This window comes from Cibotium barometz, chromosome 32, assembly GCF_041138505.1.
Source record: "Cibotium barometz isolate CiBa-2024 chromosome 32, ASM4113850v1, whole genome shotgun sequence".
In the NCBI taxonomy this organism is placed as follows: Eukaryota; Viridiplantae; Streptophyta; class Polypodiopsida; order Cyatheales; family Cibotiaceae; genus Cibotium; species Cibotium barometz.
The window spans coordinates 38,644,264-38,670,880 of NC_141077.1; the positions used below are offsets into that span (position 1 = coordinate 38,644,264).

General features: G+C 38.5%; 1 protein-coding gene and 1 pseudogene across 1 annotated transcript; both read right to left on the reverse strand.

The window, feature by feature from the left end:
• Positions 1 to 3,738: 3,738 nt before the first annotated feature.
• Positions 3,739 to 4,763, reverse strand: LOC147620174 (uncharacterized). Its single transcript, XM_086772370.1, has 2 exons — positions 3,992 to 4,763; positions 3,739 to 3,843 (listed from the first exon to the last, which is right to left on the reverse strand). The coding sequence occupies exons 1-2, from the start codon at positions 4,649 to 4,651 to the stop codon at positions 3,835 to 3,837; spliced, it is 669 nt and encodes a 222-aa protein (XP_086628496.1). The 5' UTR covers positions 4,652 to 4,763; the 3' UTR covers positions 3,739 to 3,834.
• A 13,017-nt stretch (positions 4,764 to 17,780) lies between these two features.
• Positions 17,781 to 18,925, reverse strand: LOC147620175 (uncharacterized; annotated as a pseudogene).
• Between the last annotated feature and the right edge of the window lie 7,692 nt (positions 18,926 to 26,617).

Consider the following 26,617-nt stretch of genomic DNA (forward strand, 5'->3'; position numbering starts at 1 on the left):
TGTGCCCGATAATATCAAATCCCTCGGGCAAGAGAGACTGTATAGCTCCATTGTAGATTTGGGGAAGCTCCGTTACTACACATTACCCTCATGATCGTCGTGACTCTCTAAGAAAAGGGATGTCGAGTAATTGCCAAAGAAAGCATCTCATGATCTTGACACCCGAAGAAAGGGGATGTCGAGTAAATGTCAAAAAAAGCAATAAAGTGACTCAAAGATAGTAGTTGAGTTGAAGAAATCTTTGAGTTATACACACATGCCACACTGTGTGTCCATGTCCATGCACCTGACCTATATAGCTAACAATGGGAATAACATTTTTTTCACATCATGCATGAACACACGTACCTAGAACTAGCCTCATCAACGACTACCCTCCAAGTACATTAGTTACTTGTATGTAGGTCACTTTTGACACTTTTGACAATAAACAATACACATTAATTCCTTGTATAGAATACGTATGAGTTCTATTCTCTAATGTTGCTTGCGTGTATGCTATTGAAACTTACACTTGCTTGATGGAGGCTTGCTAGTTTTGCTTGAGGTTTTCCTCTTTTATTAGTTTCTTCGCCATCCACCAATTGTTGATCTAGATTTATTTACTCAATTTTTTGAAATTCTACACAAACTCGAAGACCATAGCAAGTGAATTTGATTGTTTGATGTCTCACATTTTGCCTCTCGTATTCACTTCACCCACCTCTTCCATTAAATCCAAGGGCCTTCACTAAATGTAATGGACTTGAAGACTAAGGTTTGAACCTTAGGAGTCCTAGGGCTGTTTTTTACTGGCCATCACACTCGTTTTTAGGATTGTCGTCGTCGTAAAAAATGGGCTAGAAAATTTCTACCCTATAACTTTTACAATAAAATTCCACGTATATATTGCATTTTGCACATTTTGATGGGTAAGGGCACTCGTCAAAAATTAACCTGGCTTAGGAGCAATCAATATGATTGAGAACTAATAGCCATGTCCTAGTGGCGTTTATGAATTTAGTGGTATTTTTTTTCACAAGCCAAGAGTTCTAGTTCGATAGAGCTCGCTTTAGCATCACCTTGCACATTGTTCACCTAGAATAAACTATTCTTCTTTCAAAAGAATTAATACTTAATAATGTGGCAACAATTAAAAAAGACGTCATTCATTACAATTAAATGCACACCAAGAGAGAAAAACTCTTTCCGCACAGGATTTGATGCACTCAGCCTGGCAGTTCCTAGTTTTGTTGTTAGTGTATTTCAAAACTATTCGAGAAGGAAGTATTGGGAGCGCCTTGGAATTTTTGGGTTAAAACCACTAGAGTAAGGTGATGGAGGCACTTCAAAAGTGCCACTAAATTCATAAGCACCCAATGGTAGAGGGCGGCTCTAATGTTTGGACCATCATTTTACCTTGGTACCTTGGCTTCTACAAAAGACCTAAGGTTTGAGGTGTTGGCTTATGCAAAAGCTTTTAAATTTGCTTCTAAATGAGACATAATTAGGAATTTAGTGGCTTCTACCTCTACTAGGCTAGTTGCTTTGGTGGCTTCTGTTGCTTGAAATTTGAAAATGCATTGTTTTTTTCGCTCTCCTTTTACTACCTTTTCCACTTCTCTTCTCTCTCTACCTTCCCTAACTTTCAAAGACTTTCCACTTTCTAACTTTCCCACCATTTGGCCCTTTCCCAGCCTTTTCCATAACCATTCAATTTTTATTTATTTTTTAATATGGGCAACATTTCATATTAGAGAGAGAGAGAGAGTACTATGGTGACCATTCAGGTACAAGGGTGGATGGGCAGAAGGCCGAGTGAACAACTGAGAAATGGGACCCCCGTATCCCACAAGACAAGGACATGGTAACAACCGAGAGTTAGTAGACATTCGAACCCACAACTTGGGGATCAACATTCAAATGTGTTAGTAGCCGAGCTAGTGCTCTGTGTTAATTTTCATTTTTTTTCTTCAACTGCATTTGTTTGGGTTTAAGTGTGGCCAAGGTGCGAATTTGTGACTTTATAGTGGATTAGGTGTGGGCAGAATTATTGAAACAACAAAATTTTGTTGTTTTTTTTTGTCACGATTTGGCCAAGTGCCCAAAAGAAAGCCCACTCACACAACCATATATGTACATGAAGGCAAGGCCCCCAACAGGAAACACCTTATTCACTAGGCCAACTCCTAATGGTTAAAAATTTAGTCATCTTTAACCAAGCCATTAAGCAAAAGGAGCTGAAAAATTAACTACAAAACTTCAAAAAGATTCTTAGTTAAAAGGGGTGGAAGAGGGGACAAAAGGATAGTCAAGAGTTTACATATAAATAATTCTAACATACATATGATTCTAATGGCGATCACAAAACATGGTCTCTGAGAAGAGGTATATGGTTGTAGATAAAAAGTATTCTCGTTAACATAAATTTTCCCCACAAAAGACGAGATAAAATATTTCGTATTAACATAAAATTTCCCGTTAACATGAAATTCTCCCTTTTTTTTCTTCTTGGCAAAAAAAGGCTTAGCGGATCTTCTACTACAGTCATTTTAAACACATAGGGATTTGCAATGCACTTCAACTGTGGGATTATTGTGTAATGGCAAACTAAATCTGGCTACTATTTTATTTGGTATCCCCTTGTGATGTGTGTGTGTGTGTGGATTAATAGAACAATGATTTTCTACTAAAAGTGTGTGATGTCACTGTGCAAACTAAATCTGGCTACTATTTTATTTGGTATTCCCTTGTGATGTGTGTGTGTGTGTGTGTGTGGATTAATAGAACAATGATTTTCTACTAAAAGTGTGTGTGTGTGTCACTGTGAACCATTTGATCTTTTATTTAAAATCAGAACTTGCAATATGTCATGTCCTTATATAGCCTCCATTAAGAAATTATTATTATTATGTGTAAGAGATAGAAAAGCAGAGGGACCAAGGTTCTCAATCTTCACATCTTATAAACAGAAGGGTGATACAATGAAGGCAAGGAACACTATATCAATGAGAAACTGTAGATGGGTGCATTAAGTCTGGTTACTGTGGCAACTGCCTACACACAAGAATGTTAGACAATATTCCACCATAATTCCGACTTCGTGGATTCCGACGACATCATGAGCTTTTGCAAGGGAGGCACCACATACCTAGCTAGGCACGGTTGGGGGCGAGGGAGCTAGGGGCCAACGGTCCTTGTCTCAACTTCAATAAGAAGTTTTAGAAAAATTCTCACTTTACAGATCACGACAACATCATGAGCCTCTATAGAGGAGGCATCGCCTACCTGGTTAGGTGTGGACTGTCTGCCCCCCATCTGGGGCTTTTAGTCCCCCACCCTGAAACTGCACCTAGCTAGGTACACGGTGCCTCCCTTGTAGAAGCTCATGATGTTGAACCCTATAGGTAAAAACAAGGGGAAAAGAAGGCAGCTTTCCCACAAGGGAAAATGTCCAAAATTTCCTATGTGGACTTGGCTGACCCTCTACATACAGAAGCTCATTATTATATTGAATAATATATTAAAGAAAAATGAAGAAGAAACGTTCAGAACTTCTTGCCATAAAAATAGTTACAGATATTTCGACATCATTGTAAAAAAACTAGAGCTGAGGATGAATGATGTGATAAAGCCACAACAGGATGAGAGGCAGCCAGCCGATGCAGGCGATGAGCTGCACGAAGAGAAAAGAAAGTGCGACTTCCGTCCTCGGCGCAGGGTAGCGTACCTGTAGAATGAGCAGCACGATGATTAAGGGCCATATGATGCCAATCCAAAGCCCTCGATTCACACTCCATGCTATCCTAAATGGCCGCTGATCTGCTCGGCGCCTTCTCTGAAGTAGGAGTGCAATCAGCAATCCTGTGAGAACAACAATGACAGTGAAGATAGGAAAAGCTGTAAATACGCCAAGATATGCAGCCCAATAGCGCCCAACCGGGTAGTCCTCTGAGACATCGAGAAAGGTGGCATGGGCGTATGAGAAATTGACAATAGGAGAGACATGTACAATAGTGGGATCATCAGGCTTGTAGTAGGCGATGATGGACGAGATGCCCTTGTGTGCATCATAGAAATTTCCTGCCTCCGCGGAGTTGAGGCTGAAATTGCGAGAGTAATTCACTGAATGGGGTTTTCCAAGCTGGTCCTGGAAATGTAGCATCATCCACACCTTGTCGCAAGGCTTGCATCCGAGCCGACAGAGGCGATTCTCGACCCGCTTGCAGCACGAGCATGTGGAGCAATGGTTGCAAGGACATGCGCACGCATCCAGTTTTGATGTGCAAGATTCATTGCAGGAGTCGGTGCAGCAGCTGGCACCACCGTTGCAGAGTGTGGCAGCTCCGGAGGGCGGGCATAGCAGTGATGAGGCCGAATCCTGTACTGTGGCGGCCAAAGCACATAGAGATGGGGAAAGCGTTGCAACCCTATCCTGCATAGCCGCGCATTGGTTGGCCGTTGCATTGTCTGCGTCGACGCAAAAACAAACGAGCTTGCAGCAATAACCGGCAGAGAGGCGGACCTCGCGCACGCTCATGGAGGCCCGCACATAGCTGTGACGGGCTCTGCGTCCCCGGATGTATTCATCAGAGGCGCTATCATTTGCGGAGAGGGCACAAGTTAAACCAACAAGGGTGAAGAGAATGAGAGCTAATGCTGTGCGCCCCATCAAAACAGAGAGAACCTGTGAGCCTGTGCGCGCAAAGCCCTTCTCTCTCGCACAAAGCCAATCTGCTCAGCTTTTAGAGCAAGGGCAGCAAGCTACTGATTTTTTCTACAGTGCTCTCTCTCTCTTTCATATATATGTGTTCGAATCTCACTCCTGTCGGGGCTATTGACTTTTTCTTGACTTCTCTCTCTCCACGTATATATATATAAAACATGGACCATGGTTGATAATCATTGATTGGTTAGCTCATACATGTCTTGCTTTCAAATCTCATCGTTCCGGAAATAACTTTACTAAAAAAAAGAGTTGGAAATATATTAAAAGGGAAGGAGAAGACAAAAACGGACGATAGGATTGAAATTACATCAAAGCTTTTATTTTGGGAAGAAATATATATATATATATAATTAATTAAAAGAAAACCTTTACAAACAGTTCTTATCCAATATGCATATCAAATTAGGCTAGCTCGTTACTTAACTTCAAATTAGGCGTTTCTCACTGCGGCGGTAAGGCCAAGAATATACTTCTGCAAATGAGCCACATATGACTAAGGCCAAACAGGAAAACAAGTTACTAAATTAGTGGGCAATCCATGCTTCGCACATCTTTTGAGACTTCAAATTCAAATCCTACCCAAACCTCCTCCTCCCTTTCCCGAACCTGCAAATTCTTGCCATGTGGCAGCTTTGTGAAACTTTTCCTTAAGATAATACGAGTGGCCCAGACCCACCTACGGCCGATCAATTTTATTGAATGGTCTAAACCATTATTCACATGTGTTAGTGTCTATGACACATGCACATAGGGCATGGGTTTGGCCCCCTCTTAAAAAGGAAAATGTATGAATATAATTATTTCTCCATTTTCATCACATCATGTTTATAATATAAACACAATTGTCATATAAACATCATGCTATTTTCATCACATCATGTTATATAAACATAATTGTTTTTCCCTTTTCATCACACCAAATTCTCTCTATCATCAAACTTTTTTTATGTTGTAGTATGTATGCATGTCAAACCCATATGCATGCTTAATCTTCTACAACAACAAACCTGAAGGTTTCTTTTTCTCCTGTGGTGGTACATCAACGTATTTGAGAACCTTGAAAAAAATAAACAACGAAACAAAATACTATTTTTCTCCACCGATTAGTCTCGACCTACTCTTGGAGGTGCCGAGCCTTTACACACACACACACACACACACACACACACACACACACACACACACACATACACACACACACACACACATCTCTCTTAACTTATACAATTTTGCTACCTAATTTTTTTAAACTAAGGGTTTTTATTGGACCCTTGAATTTTCTAACCTGTTTCTCTGAGAATTTTGGGAACTTGTGGGCAGTGTTGAACTTGTTCTTTAACCCAATATTGGGTCACTTAATGAGAATTTCTGTTTCATTCATTTTTTGGTATGAGCTGAGATTTCTTTTTAGCTTCTCTTGGATTTTCATCTGGAGACCATAAATGAATTTGGCTTTTTTATTGCTATAGAACACACACACACACACACACACACACACACACACACACACAATACACACATCATACCTCTCATAATGTCAAATCTTTTTTATTTATTGCTTGGGATAACCTTTTTACTTTATGTGGGCACCAGGCTATATACTTTAACTTGGAGGAGTCCCAAAATATAACTTATTGGTTAACACAATTTGAGTAACTTAATTGTTATCATATTCTCTATTTAAGGCTCAACTATATGCCTGCAATAATGAGAGGCCACATGGGCTGCTGATGCATGAAGATGCCTTGACTGAGGATTTGCTATAAATCAAGACAAATTTGGGGTGAGTGGCACACACTCACTAGTCTGCTTACGTATTGCTTACTTAGGTCTCTCACTTAGCCCCTTGGGTATGTTTTGTGATCATGGCTCTATTGCTTACTATGATCTCTTCACAGGTGCAATGTATATTTGAATTTCTGTTTTTACCTAATATGGTTGCACAATGTCTTTAATTTGGATAATGGAGCTCTATTCTAAAACCCTTTGCTTTTCACTAATGATTACATAGCAGATAAGAGATAATTGCTGGTGGAATGCATTACTTGTATAGACTACATGCCATTATTTGATCTCATCAGAATGGTTCCACATCTAAACCTATGGCTTATGTACTAAATAATCTGCTTGGCTTCATGATGTATGGTAAACCCTAACTTACTACTTGGGCAGATAGGGTCTAAATACTAGTATGCTGTAGGTATTGTGAGCATAGTAGCTATGTATTAGGGACTTTATTTGCTTTCATCTTTTTGGGATAGATGTCCTCTGGACTTGAAGTCTTATCGATCTTAAAATGTTCATTTTCGTATGGTTGTGAGCACCATTCCTTCTTTTCCTATGCAAATCATGTATAATTGATAAATAATTTTGAGTTTCATTACAACGTGATATAGGGCTTCACTTGAGAACGTCCACCCAAAATTGCGTTGTATTGACTTGCATTATACAAGTTTAGTATAACACGAATTCGGAAAAATATGAGTGATCTCCGGCCCATACTCTCGTTTTTAGTAGAAATTACTTTGAGCTTCAGTACAACGCGATATAGGGCTTTACTCGAGAACGTCCACCCTAAATCGTGTTGTACTGACTTACGTTATACAAGGTTAGTATAATGTAAATTCAGAACCATATGGGAGATTGCCAGCCCATACTCTCGTTTCTGAGAAGCCACTTTTTAGTATTCTCTACATATTTGCTCAATATAGACCTTGTATATTATAATTCAGAACAACGCGATAGAAGGCTTCACTCGATAACATCCACCTTATATCACGTTGTACTGACTTGCAATATACGCTCTCATTATAGTGCGAATATGGAAGCTTACTTCTAATCGGCTACGTTGCATACTTGTGCAACATGAAACTATACGGTCCTTGTATACAACGAAAAACTGAGTATCGTAAACTTTAGAGGCCCGCTTGTTAAATATTAGTGTAATATAGACCTTGTATATTGTAAGTCAATACAACGCGATATAAGGCCTCTCCTCGTCAGTGTCCAATGTAAATCACGTTGTAGTGACTTGCAATATACAAGGTCTTTTTAGCTCGAATATGGAACGTTTTTCCATATCTCTGTCTCATAATGGTGTTTGTTGATATTTTAGCGATATAGACTTAAGATAGCTTGAATTCGGAACCCCCATAGTTTGTGTTGTAATGAAAAGTTGTAGTATCGCCAGCATCCGATGCATATATATGCAACATAGACCGTGTGTATTTCGGTTCAGCACAATGCGATATCATGCTTCACTCACCAACATCCACTGTGAATCGCCTTGTAATGACATTTGTTACATATTAGTGTAATATAGAGCTTGTGTAGTGCCAATGTGATATAAGGCCTCCCCTCGTCAACTTCCAATGTTAAATCGCGTTATAGTGACTTGCAATATAGAAGGTCTTTTTAGCTCGAATATGGAATCATTTTCCATCTCTCTGTCTCATAGGGGTGTTTGTTGAAATTTTAGCAATGTAAACTTAGTGTAGCTTGAATTCAGAAACCCTATAGTTTGTGTTGTAATTAAAATTTATAGTATCGCTAGCTGATGCATATATGTACAACGTAGACTCTGTGTATTTTGGTTCAGCACAATGCGATATCAAACTTCACTTGCCAATATCCACTGTGAATCGCGTTGTAATGACGTTTGCAGTGTGTAACTGTAGATCTCCATTATTCTCTCATTTTTGTGTAGTTGAAAATCATTTTGCCAACCTTTTTTTGCTTGTAGATGCATCCTTTTGAGATCGAGGTCGAACTCGATACTGGGTTTAAAGAAACCCCTAATGAGAAATTGTTTGATTTCCTTCACAAAGTTGGCCATCACAATCTCTAACCTCACATTTCATGTATGTTTTCTTACAACATATCCATCGAGAGTATGATCTTGTTTGGACGCATATATCTCGAAGAGAAAGAACAGCAATACTAGTGGACAACTTCGAATGATGTAGTCATCTTTGGACAATATTCAACACGTGTATATGGAGGATCTTATTTCTGCCACATCCTCAAGAGATAAGGTGAACATGGATTTCAAAGGTGCCAGGGGATAAGAAGAAGACACATAAGTACCCAATACACAAGCGCAAATGTCATCTTGTTGACTACCACTACGGGTTTATTTACTATTTGCATCTATTCCTTCTTGAGGATGAGAAAGGTTTAACAAAGGGAGATGAGGAAAGTTCAGAGGAACCTTTAAGAGCAGAAGATGATGAGGTTCATGAGGTTGCAGAGGAGATGATAGACTTGGCTGTTGAGAGGGAACTCAATCCATCAGTTTGATATTGATGCCCTTAGAAGAGAAGGCACCCAAGTTGTTACAGTTGCTAATGAGAGGAGCTCACTGTGGTAGAGGAAATAGGGCATGTTCCAACCTCAGTCCTCCCTGTGTTTCCAATAGGTGACCACCAATATGTCCTCCTAACAGATATTCAAGCTTTGTTTGACATCAGGGAGGACTACTGTCTCGCCATCATCGCACATAATCTTGAAGAAGATGATGATTTTTTCGATCCAAGTGTGGATAAGTATCTTGTATTGGACTCAAATATCAAGGACAGTGAGTACCATACTCCTGCTCAAATATTATCAATGATGTATAAGGATGCTCATCACTAGGAAGCCAACCTTCCCATTGAAGAGGAATTTCAAGATGTTTAGCAAAGACTCAATAGTCAGCAAAGGGAAGAGGAGTCTTCAACTGTCCAAGTTGTCGAGTCATCAATCACCTTATGGAAAAATAATTTACTAGTTAAAGACGAGAATCAGAAGGCCTGATTATAATAATTTTGAATATCGTGATGAAGCTTCTGGATATTGCATTTGTTTTGTTAGCTTATCGACAACTTTGTTTTGTAGCTGGTGGTCTACGAGGATGATTTTCTCATGCGCGCGTTAGGATCATGAGTGGGAGGACTTGGAAAGGAATCAGCACTGGGCGAGTATTAACTTGCTTAAATTTCTAGAGGTCATTATCTTCCATAAAAAGTTTTCAAAGGATAAAGCTGAGTTCCCATTGTTTGTGATCAAAACATTATCTAGATGTCTTGGGGGATACCCCGTTAGGTGAAATGCAAAAAAAATCATCCTTCTGGAGAAGCAGGTAGTGGTGTGAACCTTCGGGAGGGTCCCGGAGTGTATGCTCTAAGGAGAAAATATTACTTAGCCTACATCGCATATGGATTAACATGTGGGATCAGGGATCCCAAGATGTTAAGTGAATATGGCAAAAGGGAGCTTCTCAAATTCAAAAGACCAAGAGTTCTGCCAGTTCTATGATTGTAGGATGATGCCGAGCCATTTGCAAAGAGGGCAAAGCTTCACGCACCAGAGGATGCTAGTCGCGGTAGGATCAGGAGTAGCAGTAGACTCCCATCCATTGTAAAAAATTTACTTTTTTATATACTACAATGACACTTCTGGAGTATGGCCTTTTTTGATTTGGCTCTATTATATCCATGTTTTTAATGTCTAAAAGTTTGAAAGTATCCTTGGGAGGTGATGAATATAGATAGAGAAGCATAAATTGAAACGAATCAAAATTTTATTCAAGTCACTGATTTATAATTTTCAATATCCAAAGCATTAAGCCCCATGAATTCAATGTGTTCTATCGGCTTTGGCTTCTTTCTCCTCTATCCTAACTGCGATCCTCCTATACCACCACAGGAGTGCACTGACTTCATAGATTCCACCACTACGCAAGGTAGCCTTCTGAAACCCACAACGAGCTTGCCAATGTGAGTGCTCCATGCCTTGGGTCGACCAGATAGGTAAGCTTCCCTGATTTGCAAAGTAGGGGCCATGAGCCTCCAAAATGTGTTGGAATAAAAGTGACAATAGCATATGCACATTGGTTATTTTCAATAAGAACTGCTAAACAACATAAGATCATACAAAATTGGGGATCTTACCATATAATGTGTTATGCTACTTAATGTCCATGCTTCCACCATGTACTTGTAAAACGTAGTCATAGCTTCTTTAAAGTCGTTCGCATCTCCTTCATTGAATGTCATTTTTTGTAGAAGTGTAGCAACCTTATCAAAGGCAATCCATACATTAGCCTTTGCAATTCTAGTCTCGCCATTATTACTACAATCTGGAACAACCATGTGTAACTTCCTCCATGCCTTATAATTCCATGGTTGAAGAACTAATAAATGAACTTCATGGTTCCTTGGTGGTGACAAAAATTTTCTAGCCTTGGCTCCACAATACTTGGTTTGTATGGCACATTTCCACTTGCACATGACCTCTTCTCATCTTTCTTGATTTCCACTTTCCCTTTTTGTAGACCCACGCATGAAAGAACCTCCTCCACTCTCTTACACATTGCTTGGGCCTCTGACGTTGGTTGCATCTTATATGCAAAACATATACATTCATAAACCAAATTTTCCACAATTCTATAGACGACATGTAGTGTACAAGAATGGACTCGTGTTAAAAGGAATGTCAAGTATAGGGTCCCACTTTGAATCCACCCTAACCATTGTTCTACCATCCCATATGAATTGATCACGAGTCGGTGCACCATCCTTCCCAGTATTTATATTCCACGCCTTTTTTTCATTCTTATCCTTTTTCCTTGAGCGCATGCAATACAAGCAAGTGAACTCTACATTTGCAGCATTTGAGACACCAAATATGCACTTTAGTGTCTTTAGATCACTTGCAAGATGCCATTCCACTGAGTAGTCTCCGAAACCATCCACATGTAGAATTTCACCTGCTTTTTGATGTTGAACCACAGTAGGAATCTCTGTTAGATTGAAAAACATCTTTAGGATCTCATGGTCCTCTTTTGGAATCTTAAATGCTGCGAGCCACTATATTTCATTTTTAGATTGAACACTGAAGTACTAAGGATCACCTAGATTTATGGAAGCATCCAATGCCCTGTTCATCGATGTCAAACTTACTCTTTCTATCTTTTGATTCTTTAAAATTTCACTCTCATCAAGTTTTAGTACAAATTTCAGTGTGTCACCACATTCTTGAACAGAACTATCATAGAACTTCACCTTGCAATTTGCACACATCTAAGACAAAATTGTTGTTTGGATTTAGATCATGTGTTTTGGCTTAACAATGAGTTCAAGGACATTGTTATTCAATTGTTGCCTTGCTCTTCTAACACTATAAGGGCATGACAACGGAGTTACCCTTTTGTTTTGTAGCACGGACTTAAAACCTACATCCATTTTTATGTAGTTCATTGCATAGGATTATTTACTTAAACCAATTTTGTCACAAATACCTTAAGCTTCACGTGCCACATAAATGCATTCTTCACATCTTGTAATTGTGCATGCATGAGATCATCACTAATTATTTTGAACTTTGAATGAGAAAGTGTAGACTTCACCATCTGTCTTGAGAAGACTTTTGAGAGTGCTCCACTGTCTTGTTTAAGGTTCTTCAGCTTATCAGCCTCGGCATGTATATTGTGTTTGTAGTTTCCACTATTTTTTGACAATGCAGTAAGTGGTCTTTTTTCTCTTACTCATTCGTGCATGCATCTAAATTAGAGGTGGGTCCATGTTTGACTGTCTTCTCTAACACCCCTTCTAATTTATTGTTCTTGGCCTCCTTCATCATTAGCATCCTTTGTGATAGTATCCAAATGCTTTGCACCTGACTAGCAAGCCTCGTGTAAACAAGCAAGCCATCAATCACAAACATATTTAATCAAAGAAGTTAGGCCTGAAAATTTAGGTGGTTTTTGGGTCAAGGGATGAGGTGGGTAAATTGATCCTTTCACCCATATATCAACATGCTTTCTCCAATTCCCTTGCTTGTTGCATTACATAAGGGTTGACCTTAGAAGCCTCTGTTCTCTTATAGAGAGGAGAATACTCATCGTCTAGGTCCACATGTATACATCACTTCTTAGAATTATCTCTGATGTTCTACAGACCACAAAATAATACTGGAATTGCAACTTTGCAAAAATATATGGTGCAGTAAAACATTATCATTAATTTTAGACACTTGGGTTTCAAATAACATAAAAATTAATGCCATATCTCCATTGAGCACTGTAGCAACACTTCTTGATGCCCTTGTTGATGCAATAACACTTCTTGGTAGCAAAATAATGGAGTATAGAAAATTAATGAAGGCAAATATGACTTTTTGGTTCCACTTGAAGGCACCAGAAAGATAAATCTCTCTTCATTGTTGTCCATGCATAAATAGTATGTGAGGAAAGAGGAGATTCAGGTGAAAGCTTAAAGGCTTCCTTGAGAGATTGAAGATTTGAATGGAGGAAAATTCAAATGGAGAAGAGTCGCTGTTGAATTAGGAAAACTCTCCCAATGAAAACCACCATAACTTTATGAAAATGCACTAGAATAGAACTTAATCATGTTTAATTGCGTTGAAAAAGAGAACTTTGCATAATACTAAGTTCGCTTCCGAAGATATATTCGAGTTCTTTTAAAAAATGCCCCTATTTCCAATCAACATCTTCTAATTCCATGTTGTACTTACGTCAAAAATATAGTTGCATAGTTACATATGTCAGAAATATCCTCGTACTTGTTTTTTTTACTTTATAGAGTACTAGCTTTTCACATTTATGAATATCCAATCGCAGTGTGGTTGAAGTTACGTAGAATTTAAGAACATTGGAATAAAATAAGCATTGAATCTCTTTAGAAAATATGAAAAAAGGCGAGTTTACATTCGAAAAGAAGAGAGAGAAACTCAATATAATAATATTAATTTTGCACTTTTTTAGGATTCTAGCAGGAGAGAGAAAGCTCTTAAAGGGCCCATTTGGAGCCTGAATTTCCCCTACTGCATGCCAGTGTGCTAGAGTCTATGTGTGTGTTTTCCATAGCTTCATGAGAGCCACAGAATGATAGACAGAGTGTGTGCATGTGTGTGCGTGCTTTAGGCTTAACTTTCAAGGGATCAAGAGCTCTCTAACATTGAAAGCATGGCAGATGAGGAGAAAGCATTGAAGACATTGAGAGTCGATGAGGAGAAAGAATATGTTTGCGTGAGTGAGTGTGCACCACCCCATGGAAGGTGGTGGGTGGCTTTGAATAGCCACCAAAGGCGACCATCAATGGTCGAGATGAAGAGAGAGAGAGAGAGAGAGAGAGAGAGAGAGAGAGAGAGAGAGAGAGAGAGAGAGAGAGAGAGAGAGATACATGAACACACAAACACACTCACGAATAGACACACTACATACACAAACTTACAAAAATACACATGGTCGTACTATTTTTGCACTATTGCCTCAATTTTTACCCGTTTTCTTTCGTTTTTTTCAATCGGCCCATCCAATAATTTTTCAACCTACTTTAGGATGAACCAACTAGTAGGATATGGGCTATCAAGTAATTGCATATGCAGATACACAATTGTAACATGTGTTTTCGTATATATATTATACACACACACATATGTATGTATGTATGCAATTATATTTATATGTATGCTTACCTAGCTATAATGCATGAAATAGTTATGTGTACAATATATATATATATATATATATATATATATATAAACACCTAATATTTTAGGCTTGCCTAAATATAATCTATAAAATAGTTATGTGTACAAATATAAATATAAATATAAATAAATAAATAAATATATTAGTAAACACCTAATATCTTAGGCTTGCATGGTGTCTCATAAAAATTCACTCTTTGAGTGAATTTTCTGAATCCATTGTGTGTGTGTGTGTGTGTGTGTGTGTGTGTGTGTGAGAGAGAGAGAGAGAGAGAGAGAGAGAGAGAGAGAGAGAGCATTCCAATAGTAAATCTCTCACTCTCTCTTGCCTCCACAGGTCTTCTTTTGCAGCCTCTAGGGCAGCTCACACAACAGCAGAATAAGGTGGTCTCTCTCTCTCTCTCTCTCTCTCTCTCTCTCTCTCTCTCTCTCTCTCTCTCTCTCTCTCTCTCTCTCTCTCTCTCTGATATGTATTCACAAGGAGGATTCTCGTATTTTTGTATTCGGCGGTTGATTCTCGTATTTTTGTATTTGGCGTTCTCTCTCTCTCTCTCTCTCTCTCTCTCTCTCTCTCTCACTCTACTGAGGGGCCATTTTTTTATGTGCAGGTGGAGAGTGTGTCCTCTCTCTCTCTCTCTCTCTCTCTCTCTCTCTCTCTCTCTCCCTCTCCCGCTCAGTTCTTGGTGGCGAAGTTGGAAGGTGGCGGGCGGTTTTGAATAGCCTCCTAAGGCGGCCGTGAAAGGCCACAAAGCGGCCAAGATGAAGAGTTGGTAGGGCGGGTCCTACCAACTCGTATCACTAAAATGTGTTAAATTTGAAAGGGTTTTATTTCCTTCTCACAAAAATTCTGAGAAGGATTTTCTCGAAGGTGGGTTAAAACAAACTCGTCTTTTGTTGAACGCTGCTCCCGTGGGATAGATCAATGTAGATTGTTCCTACAACGTTAAAAAAGCTCTCGTTCGTAGAAAAAAAGCTTGCCTGTCTCTCTCTCTCTCTCTCTCTCTCTCTCTCTTCTCCCCATGCACCCATACACCACCCAACCAGTGGGAAATTTGTAGGTGGCTAGTAGCTGAATGAAAGTATCATTGCCATCAAACAGATCAAACAGATTGGCCAAAATGTTTATTCAAGATTCCTTTTATTCCAATTGTTCCATACATCCAGTAGAGCAAACAATTAATGCACAACTTCTTTCCCTCAGTTAGCTATCTTAGAGCAATAGCCCATACACTCTATAGCCCCTCAAGTTTGAGGGCTATAGAGGCCTCCACACTATCTAGCATGCTCCTTAAATGAAGCCATACAAATAGGATTGGGACCATAGAAAAGCATTGCACAATGCTCAATGTGATCTAGGCGGTCCGATCAAGCTTCATGTGGCAAGTTTCACTTTGGGTAAACTAGGACAAGCGCTGGCACATAGTACGAAAAGGGTGTGGCATACCGAAAAATTACACAAACATGCGGTTTTTCCCCTTTTGCTCTGCTATAGCATGCACTGAGTGCCCAATTACAACATTCTACAACACCATTTTGCTATGGTGTATGAAAAACGATGAGTTGGCGCTTAATGTCATGCTCCTTGTAGTTATTTTGTTCATAAGAATTCTCCTCTTGATCCATGCAAAATTATGAAAGGTGAAATGTACAGCAGATTGCAGACTAGAGCAAAGTAAAGTTTAGCAGACCAAAGAGATAAGTTTGGTGACCTCTATTAGACCATGAAGAGCTGCTAAGAAATTGGCAGTCGGACAGGAGTACACTTTGGGACAGGTCACACTTTGTAGGCATGCCTCAGGACTATGTGACACACCATGTGTCAGTAGGGATCTATGGCTAGAAAGAGGCATTGCGATTGGCATTGAATCAGCCCGTCGGATCTAAGAACTAGGGGTGAACTTAGGGTGAACCAGGGATAGAGTGAACTAAGGGTGAACTACGATGTGAAGGTCTCGACAAAAAAGTGAATTAGGGATTGCACAAACTTTTTGGAAGATTGCAAGGGATTAATTGATTTGAGAGGAGATTTTTTAGAGGAGCCTTAAAATCTGTAACTAACATAGGGTCTTTATAAAAGGCTTGGGACATGCCTATGTTTCACACAATCAAGAGAAACTAAGGTATGCACTCGGTCCCATGATAAGTATTATAGTAAACTTAGGCTAAACTAAGAGTGAACTAAGTGTTTTTTGGCTATCCTTGCATATCAAGTAAACTAAGGGTGATCTCAGAGTGAACTAGGAGATACTTGGCTATAAAGTAAACTAGGGGTAAACACTTAGTAATCTGGGATTCCATACTCCTTCAATATTCCCATACTCCTATTAGGGTCCTTATTTATCATATAGGTGGATTTATTCCTAGCTACATTTTGGGAAGGTTTTTTGTATTCATGTTCTTGCCTTGCTTTCTCATGACCTCTAGTAATGCTCCTCTTGTTTGATGTTTTTTTAAAATAGAAGGGATGGAGTGCCTTGACAACTACATAAGTCACTTCGTATGGGCAGAGGTTGATTTCGATGAAGGTTCGAGCATGTATGAAAAAAGTGACCATGAAAGTGATGACTCAAGAGATGAAGATCAACCTCAAGTCACCATTACGAGCTTAGAATAGCTAAGCAAGCAAAGAATCTTCTCTCCACCTAATCCACATTAGTATGTTTCTCCCACATTCTACTCTTTCGATCAACAAAGTTACGACTTGATGAAGGTGTGGATCCAAAAAAGCAGCTCAATAACCTTGGAGGCTTTGAAGTTGTGTGACACTAGCATGCTTGATTTAAAGAGATGGAGGAAAATGAAAGACAACTTGTGCCTCGAGCAAAATGAAGGTGGTTCTTATTATCTTTGCTTAAGTTCACCGCCGCCAAAATTGAAGATATCCTACATAGAGGAGTGGGAAAGCATTGTGCAAGATGTCACACAATGGGAGATGGAACATGTCATCTAGTAGGGATAAATGATACTCTTCGAAATATTAAGTCCACATGGTGTGTGGATATTAAAAGGCAAGGAATTCCTATCACATATGTGATGGACCTTCTCAAGGTTTGTGAATGTGCAAGATGGACCAAAAGCCACAAAGTATCTCAACCACTTCACAAAAACGACAATAGTCTACTTCTTAAGCATGAAAGGAATGTAAATATATCACATGTGGATCAAGCTTTGATCGAGATTATGATTGAGCACAAAGTAAGGCTAGTTATGGTTCTCTCCATTAAGAACCATAGCAAATGCAAGGCAGTCATTGATTATGCATGCCATAGAGGTAGGGAACCATGTAGGAGAGACCTATTGATGGTTTTTTTGGTACTTTTTTGCCCCCTTGTGTGACTACTTGTCATCCTCCTCAATTTTAACATGCCCCCCATACAAGCCAATGTCTGATAGCACTTTTTCTATTGCTTTGATTTCTTTTAAAGATTTTTTTAAGGCTTTAACGTCCATGTAAATTATATGTACAAATACACCAGCTTCTCTACAATTCTACAAATGTGCATATGTGCACTCTAGATAGAGGAATATCAAGCACTGCTTTGAAATCTTTATCTTTTAAATGCCTATTAGGAGCTTTGTTCTATAGTACAAGATCTGAATTCTTGGCACTTGACATGCAATATAGACATGGACTCTTTGCATTTGCACCTTTGCTTATGTTATACATGCATTTTAGAGTCTTCAAATCACCTGCCATGTGCCATTCCACTTTATAGTCACTGAACCTAGGCACATGAAGGGCCCTTCCATTTCTTTGCTCACTAATCAGTGATGGAATTGTAGTTTGATAAAACACCCAATGCAAAATTTTAGTATCTTCTTTATCCACCTGTGTCATTAGGAAGAAGCTCATGTTTAATACAAGTTTCATGTTTAAATTATTTTAGTGTAATACACAGTCATATTCAATGATAAAGAAGATACCTCAAAAGATCCAAGCGGCAATATGTTATTCTCTGATTGAACACTGAAATATCTTGCATCATCTTTTGTAATTGATGTGTCTAAGGCCCTGTTCATTAGAGTGATAGTAATCCTCTCCATTTTTCTGTTCTTTAAAATCTCACACTCATCTAGTTTCAAAATAAATTTTAGAACTCCTTCACATTCTTCTTGACTAATCTCAAAGAACTGAACTCCGTACCTTTGTAAAGCTTCAAGATCAAAGAAAATATTGTTGTGCTGGTTAAAGAGTACCTCTCTGTCTTTAGGAGAACGAATGTTGCTTCAATATGTACTGGTGAACCAAGCTTCTCAAACACCTTTGAGTTCACATATTGGCGTGCAAAATTTACTTACATTAGTTTTGGAAGTAACGAACCTTTATGCTTCTTACTTTGACATTTCTCTGCTAGTGCCTTAAACAGTATACTATATGCTTTCTGAGAGATGCCAGTCTCATCTAGCATTGCTTGCACCTGAGTTGCATCGAGCTAGTTCTTGTTCATAAAAGAAGACACATGCTTCTCATTGATTTTTTGAAACTTCTTTTGATACAACATCTCTTCCACTATTCCTTTTGGTACCAAATGACTGTAATGCACTCCAGCTTCGGAATGTACCTTGGACTCTGGATGAAGTAAAGATCTAAAAATAGAATAACATCAAATCTGATTACTTATGTCTAGTTTCAAACAAAGAACCTAATCTAAAAAGAGAAATATATATGAAACAAGAGTTAACATTAGCTTACAGCATCTTCATCCCTCCACTTCCAACTTTCATTTTCTCTATGTTGCAAAGTTGCCTTCTTCTTTTACGTGGCCCTAATACTGTGTTCTTTCTCCTTAAAGCATCAATCTTTTTCTCTAAGTCTTGAATTGTTTCTTTGTTTGCCATAGGCTTCTCTGCATACAACCCATTTAGTTTTTTTATTTTAGTGCTCTCTATCTCTAAAAAATCCTTCTGCTGTTTTGCAACCATCGCTTTTGTTTCTAAGTGTTGGGCATAACCCAGCAAACCTTGTCTACCATCACCCGTGAAATGTAGTAGGTTTGTAATATTGTAAAATGGAGGTGGTGCATTTGTAAATGGATCCTTGGGATACATTGACCCATCGGTCCACAAGTCCAAATGACGCTCTCCATTATCCCTCCTTTGCTCTTTTTGCTAATAACATAAAAAAAATCTCTTATTTCATTTCTTCAAAGGCTGGTACTCAGATTGTATGTCCACATGAAGATGGTAAGTATCATATGTCCTTTTACATGCACCATTTCTACTACTGTTTACTAAGAATTTGAGTGTCTCCATGTGTTGTTGAAGGTGGATTGATTGGAATCCCCAAATTTGGATTAATGTTCTCATTAACGTCCTTACTAATCGAGTTAATTCTTGTTTCAATTCTTTAATATGTTTTATGAGGTTATCAGGGGAAGCAACACATAGACCTTTGGTATGATGGCTCCATCTATCCTATTGACCCCCGTACTGCTTCACATCCTCTCTTTTCAAATCCCACAACTCTCTTACGTTTTGCAGGTGATGGCGCCACAGGCTTACTAGGATATTTCAAGTCAATTTCTTACATGCAAGAAAGAGAAAGGCATTATTCACAACACTTAGCAAATGAGCTTCTTGGCTTGTCTGGTGAATGCAAGACACAAAAAGTTAGATTGGAAGAACAAGAATGTCAAATCAATAAACTAAGAAGTGACCTCCGCAAATATAGAGAAAAAGACACACTCATTGGACGGTGCATACGGAAAAGAAAGCTCAAAAACGTCGAGAACTTGAGGCTCGGTTCTAGAGGCCTGAAGAAGAGAATCCAAGCCATAAGGTAAGATTGCATTGAATGCATTCCCATTCACATGTCTTTTGTGTTAGCAGTTAATATTATTTTATTTGTTGGACTTCTTTGGGATTTACATGTTCTCTACGTTAGTAATGAGTAGTGTTGTATTTGTAGGGTTCTCATACATCCTGATGACAAAGAGAATATCAATCCCAAACTTAATCCAGAAAAGCAACTAAAACCATTCGTGACATTAAGAATGGCAAGAGAAATGAAAAAAGAGAAGAAGTTCAATGGTTCAACGAGATATAGTGGATGAATTTGTAACCAACAATACAGTTTTAGCTGGGGATATTCAATCCACCATGGAATCAAGTGGAGTCAGTCTCGTAAGGGTTATAGTGCCATCCAAAAGTCAGTGTTATCCCTCCTTGAGGCCAAAGGCATTAAAGCAAAGCTACTTCCAACACCTACAAAAGTTTGGAGACATAGGGAGGAATTAAACACAGAACAGCTTCACTATGTTGGTCACTCATACCACATTGTAGGAGAGTTTAAGGGAGAAGGTGGCAGCATATTCTACAACATGAACACAACAATATATTCATGGACTTGGAGCTCTTGCAAAAGAGAATGGTGGAGTTCTATGATATTACATTTGAGGAGATAGGAGGTGTACTTCAGTTTGTCATCAAGCTTGATGAGTGAGAGATTATCAAGGAGAAGCACCTTCTTTCCTCGAAACTGACGAAAGAGTTTGGTCTTGGTATTAGTCTGATTCAACGTTCGAGTCGGATAAGATTTTTCCTGAACTATCTTTCTCGAAAAGGTTAAGCTTTTACAAAGGGGGAGGCTTCTATTTATAGGAAAACGTGAGCCTCTAACCAAGCAAACTGATTTTAGAATTTTCCAGACCAGTTTGGTCAATTTTTGACCATTTTTGGGTCAGTTCAACTTACTTTTTGGATCTAGTTGAAACAGGAGAGAGGAGAGATGAAAATATCTCATTATTTTTTAGTTTAAAACACCTCCACACATGTGAAATAGGTGCCTCCTTGAAGAGCCCCCTTCTCGTTACCAAGGTGTCAAAAATGTATCATTATACCTAAAATATCTCATTTTTTTTAGTAATATTCATACTTTTTTACTAATAAACCTTGTACTCGTCAACTCTTCATCTTATGTGAGCATTTACTCATTTTCCCGACACACATGTGGGTATCTTCGGCGACCCATTAGATGGCATGCATTGATTTTTATGATCAACTATGGTTTTTATGGATTCGAGGAGCTTTTATGCTTTTCATGCTAAAAGAAGCATTAAAATTGGTGGCCAACTCATCAATCCGGAGTATATGAATGTAGTCTCTTTCAAACAAAACTCCAAAGTAAGCAAGTCAAACACGTGTGTAGCACACAATAAAAAAAACCCTAGACACAAGTGATCTAGGCAAAACCTGATGAGTCCATATAAACCTTGAAAAACATCCAATAAAATCCACCAAAACAAATGATCAACTGACCCATGATAGAATTTGTCTTAGGCTAAAGAAATTAAGCACAAACCACACTTAAATAAGTGCAAAATAAATTTTCATGGAGAAGTGTCAAAGGTGAGACACACTTTGAACACAGATTGTAGCCATCAAAAGTATGGAGCATGTCCAAAAAGAATGGCTAAACAATGGTAAAAAATCATGAAAACATCGTTTAGAATTAATCCAAACAGAAATAACTATTAATACGAGGTATAATCATATTAATAATATGTGAATAACCTACATCTATCTAATGTTAGCACGAGAAAACATACTTCAACATTAAATAACCCTCGAAAATATTAAATTCTTGAGAAAAAAAAACATAATTTTTTTCTAATTTTTCCTAATTTTCTAGGGCCTCAAAATATGATAATTTTGAGTTCCACCAAACCTATCTTATGGCATTCCAAACCTATATTTTTTCAGAATTTTTTTAGCAATTTTAATTTGCCAAAATACCATTGATATTTTAAAAATATCAATTTTTAGGATTTTTAAAAATAATTTCTAGAAAATTCCTGATTTTTCTTGAGAATCCCATTGTTCACGAAATTTCCAATTCCGCCCGACAATTCTCAAATCCAATGAAAATTTTTAATTTTAATGGATCTTTTAATTTTTTGGGTCAAAAAATATATTTTAAAGGAATTTAAATGGTCACGGGCGCCTGACTAGACACACCACATGCCAAACACCAACCCCACATTTTCCCAAAATTTAAAATAACCTTTGTCTAATTTCCACTAATTTTTAAGTTAAATTACCCCAAATGCATTTAGAATACGAACGGTCAAAAAAATTTCAGAATATCAACGGTTTTCTTGGAATAGGGAAAGCCAAAAGTTTTGGGAAAATGAAAAGACAAAAAAAAAATCAGAATGTGAAAGGTTAAAAGTTTTCGGAATATGGAAGGTCAAAAGTTTTTTCGGAATTTGGAAAGCCAAAAGGTTTCGGGAAAACGGAAAGCCAAAGGTTTTTCGGAAGATAAAAAGCCAAAAAAATTTAAGAGAAAAAAAATTCAGAAATTCCCAGAGATTTTTTCCTCAAATCCCATAATTTCTCATAATTTTTAGGCTTTTTTCAAGCTTTTTTTTGAAACATTTCCAAAAGCTTTAAAAAAAATCTCATTTTAAAAAATATTAATAAGCTTCCATTAGCTTATTATGGTTTTTGATTTTTTAGGGGGGAGCGGTTTTTCCACCGCCAGCTGCTACTGCTGCCCCCCCTCCCCGTGCGCAAAAGAGTGGGAGAGGGAGAGAATAAAAAAAAACTCCCTCTCTCTTCTCCCCTCTTTCCTCTCCTTCTTCTCACTTTCATTCTCTTTCCTCCCCTCTCTGTTTTAACAGAGAGGTTAACATTAATCATTTGATTAAGGTTTTTAAGTAAACCCTTAATCATAATTAACATTAATTATGATTAATGTTTAGTTAAAAAAATCCCTTTTAAGAGAAATTCACACAGGAAAATAAGAATTGAGAGGCAGAGAGGACCCCACGCACACGGGAGAGCATTTCATGCATCAACATGCTGTCCCCTACTGCATTTCAATAGAAAATTGACAAAAATTTGATCGCATACCCGCGGAAAAACTCGCAAAAATGTATAAAAAATACATTTTTAACCATAAAAATGCTGAAAAAATTCTTAAAAAATTATTAAAAAATTCCTAAAAATTCTAGAAATTTAGGAAATCCATTTTGCCAAAAATATTCACAATAAAATATGTGGTATTTTCATAAAATTTTCCATTAATGCTTATTTTAAACTGAAAAATAGCATTAAACTCACGAAATTCCCCCGCAACGTCGATTCGTCCATTGAATTGTAGTAACACGCATTCCAATCGCCATATCGACGATCCATGTGCAAATCATAAACACAAGTTAATAAAATAACATTTTTATTAGTAAATATTAAAATTTACTTCAAAAAAAACAACAACAATTAACTAGAGATTGCTTTGATACCACTGTTAAAACTCTAAAATCTCTCTAGATATTTGTTATGTATAAACATACATAAATCAGGCATAAACTCATCCACCCGACCACCTCCGAGCCCAAGAGATGCACACATGAATTATAAATGAAATACATCATACCTCTTCCTTGATGTTCCATACCATCAAGAGGTATAACTCCAATCCAATAGCATGTAGCTATAGTGTGAAATGGTAGGTGAGTAGATATGATCCTCTACAACAGACCATAGCGTCCAAGCCTCCGAAGCCTCCCTTGAGTGTGCCCCATGTCCCTATTATATAGGAGGGCCCTCAAGTGACTCTTGACTCTCCATTTTCCATGTGTGACCCTTGGATGACTGACCCTAACCTTAACCCTTAAGGTTAGTCCTAACCCATGCTCCACTAGAGCTTGTTCCCATGCTTCCATGCTCACAAGCCTAATGTGGGTTAGCCTCCTAGTATATGCATACATAATGTGCATATAACTAGCACACATAATTGTGCGCTTTTGCCGCACAGGTCGTAGCTGGGGACTTGCCAGACACCGTATGTGAGCCACGAATGGCTACAAGCATACAACCAGGGAAGGAAGCTCAAACAGAATGCCAAAGGGTGTGTCACTCACCGCTTAACTGCTGCCTTGAAGGATTCCCGCGTCGCAGCCGTGAAGGAGGAGCCGCCGTCGCCGCTCTACCGCCTCTCCGCCGTCTCGCCGTGCCGCTACACAGTGCGCTCGATCGCTCTCTCACTCTCTCTCTCTCTCTCTCTCTCACACACGCAGGAGAAGGAAAACAAGGAGATAAGGCAAGAGCACTCTTCTATTCACAACACATGAGAATGAGGATTTTAGGGTTACATTTGACTCATATAGGTGACTTGGCCGTTCACACTTGGGTGCCCATACATGGCCGGCCGACCCTAACCCTTATCCTACTGATATCCAAGGTGCGCCTCTCATCGGCGATCACCCAATCCCTTCATCCTTAACATATGGTGCCGACAAGCCCGGCCCATGACTCAGAATATTTAAATTAATGACGTAAAATATAGTATGTCGCAATGTCCGCCATGGGTTAACATGCCCCCCTTCCTGATGTAGATTCCGTCCTCGGAAGCTATGGTATGGTAAGCTCGAGAGGGTTGTTGTGGTAGACCGTCTGCAAAACAGGGAAGTAGAGTGAAGGTATGCTGGAATTCAAAAGATATAAAGTGTATAAATTCAAGCGTGTGAGACCACAATGGATGATGCTATTAGAACTTAGTTTAAGGGTACATGAGTGAGCTAGTGTAGCAAATTAATAGGAGTTTAAAATTATTGAAAGGAATTCAAGAGTTAGCAAGGTGTCAAAGGTTAATCAAGGTTTATAACTGGCCTAAGTCAAGGAAAATAACCAAGCTTAATAAATAAATAGATGACCATACTATGTCTACTCTAAGAACAAGTAGTTACCACGAGCCTAGGGACACAAGAAACATCAGAGTTACAGGAGCCTTTTGCCTTTATTTTTTTTTTTTTGCACATGACAATTTTTATACACAATGGCGACCTTCCTAAGGCAAAACTAACATCGATCCTGGTACCATGTTTAACACAAGGCATTATCCAGGAATCTATTAGCTCACTTTAGGCAAGGCTACCCCCTACCAACCAAGGCATCGGTCTGGAGTAGAATACTCCTCGCCTACCAAGTATCAATAAGGCGATAGGCCAACATTAAAGCACATCATAGACTTGTATTTCCATTTATTGTAGGCTTTTTTTTTTAAAAGTTTGTTTTGATCTTCGCTCCTGAACTAAAATGTGTTCTTACATCTTTTCGACAAGGGGTAAAATCTATGTCCTAGAGGTCAACACACACACAGCCAGGTGTTCAAACATTAAGTTGGTTTGACCCTAGACCTAAGACAATCGTATTCCAAGGTTAACTAAAGACGTCATGCTGCCTAGGAATATTTCCAATAAAGTTAAGCTCATTAATGATTTACACTAGCATGCAAGCAACTTCAAAAACTAAGTAGTACATTGATAATTTCCATGTGGTCATGCATTATAGTTTATGCAATTGATTGAACAGTAAAAACGAAAGAGAGTGGGTATGGAAGAATTACACCTGTAATTGGAGATCTCCTTGATTTGACGAGACAGCTTGCAATTTGATGTAGATATATTTTGATGAACGTTGCGGCAGTCTCTGGACTTGGAAGCGAACCCATCTCAAACTTTTTAACCTGTACAATCAACTAACAAGCACTATACCTCGAGAGGCACATGAGTGTGAAAATTCAAGACTCGTTTAAAGAATCTAAACTAGAAAAAACTTGAAAACACTAACCTACCTACCAGTCACCACACTACTACTGAGGATACGGTAAGAGGATGTTGTAGAGTCCTGGCTCTAGCCCTAAGGCTAAGCCTCTATCCGCCTCATCCAAATAAATAAAATCAACCTCAGTAGTGCCATGAGTTTCATCCGTCCATTCATCATTGTCAGATATTTCCTTTTCATTTTCCCATCCACATAGACTCATTAAGAATGTAACGATGCGAGGATAGTCATCTTGTGGAAAAGGAAAGCATTGGGCTATCGGGGATATGTCCTCTACGGAGTAGGGGTCAGTCATGGTTAATAGGCGAATTAGCCATTCTAATTCCTCAACATTTTCCTCTCTGGCTAATACATCTATATGATCCCATTCAGTTTCAATTACAGGATAGCACATGTGGAATATCTGAGAAAGGTACAGATGATACCTCTCACCAAAGGTAGGAGTGGATGAAGTGTATGATGATCGGGCATCTGCCATATCTGCAAACACAGATATAGCATCAGTAGGTTTATGACAGGACAATCTAGTTCTTGATTGTATACGGATATCTCTGCTCTTAACGTGCTCTTGCTCTTTTTACTATTTTTTTATTTTGTTTTCTTTGTTTTGTTTATGTATGAAGCTATATATATACATCCCCTTGAATTTGGCAATTACATGGTCAGGGGAGAAGGTTAAGGAGGAAGCATTAGAATGTCGAGCGTGAGTACATGCTCCCCCTTTCCTTGGGTAGATCATATTATTTGCAATGATGTTGCAGCCTCTTGGAACCAATTTGTCCAGCGGGTCATAGGTTGTGATGTGGGCAAATAGCTTTTTATGACCCTTGTGGCCACATCCAATTGTAGAGA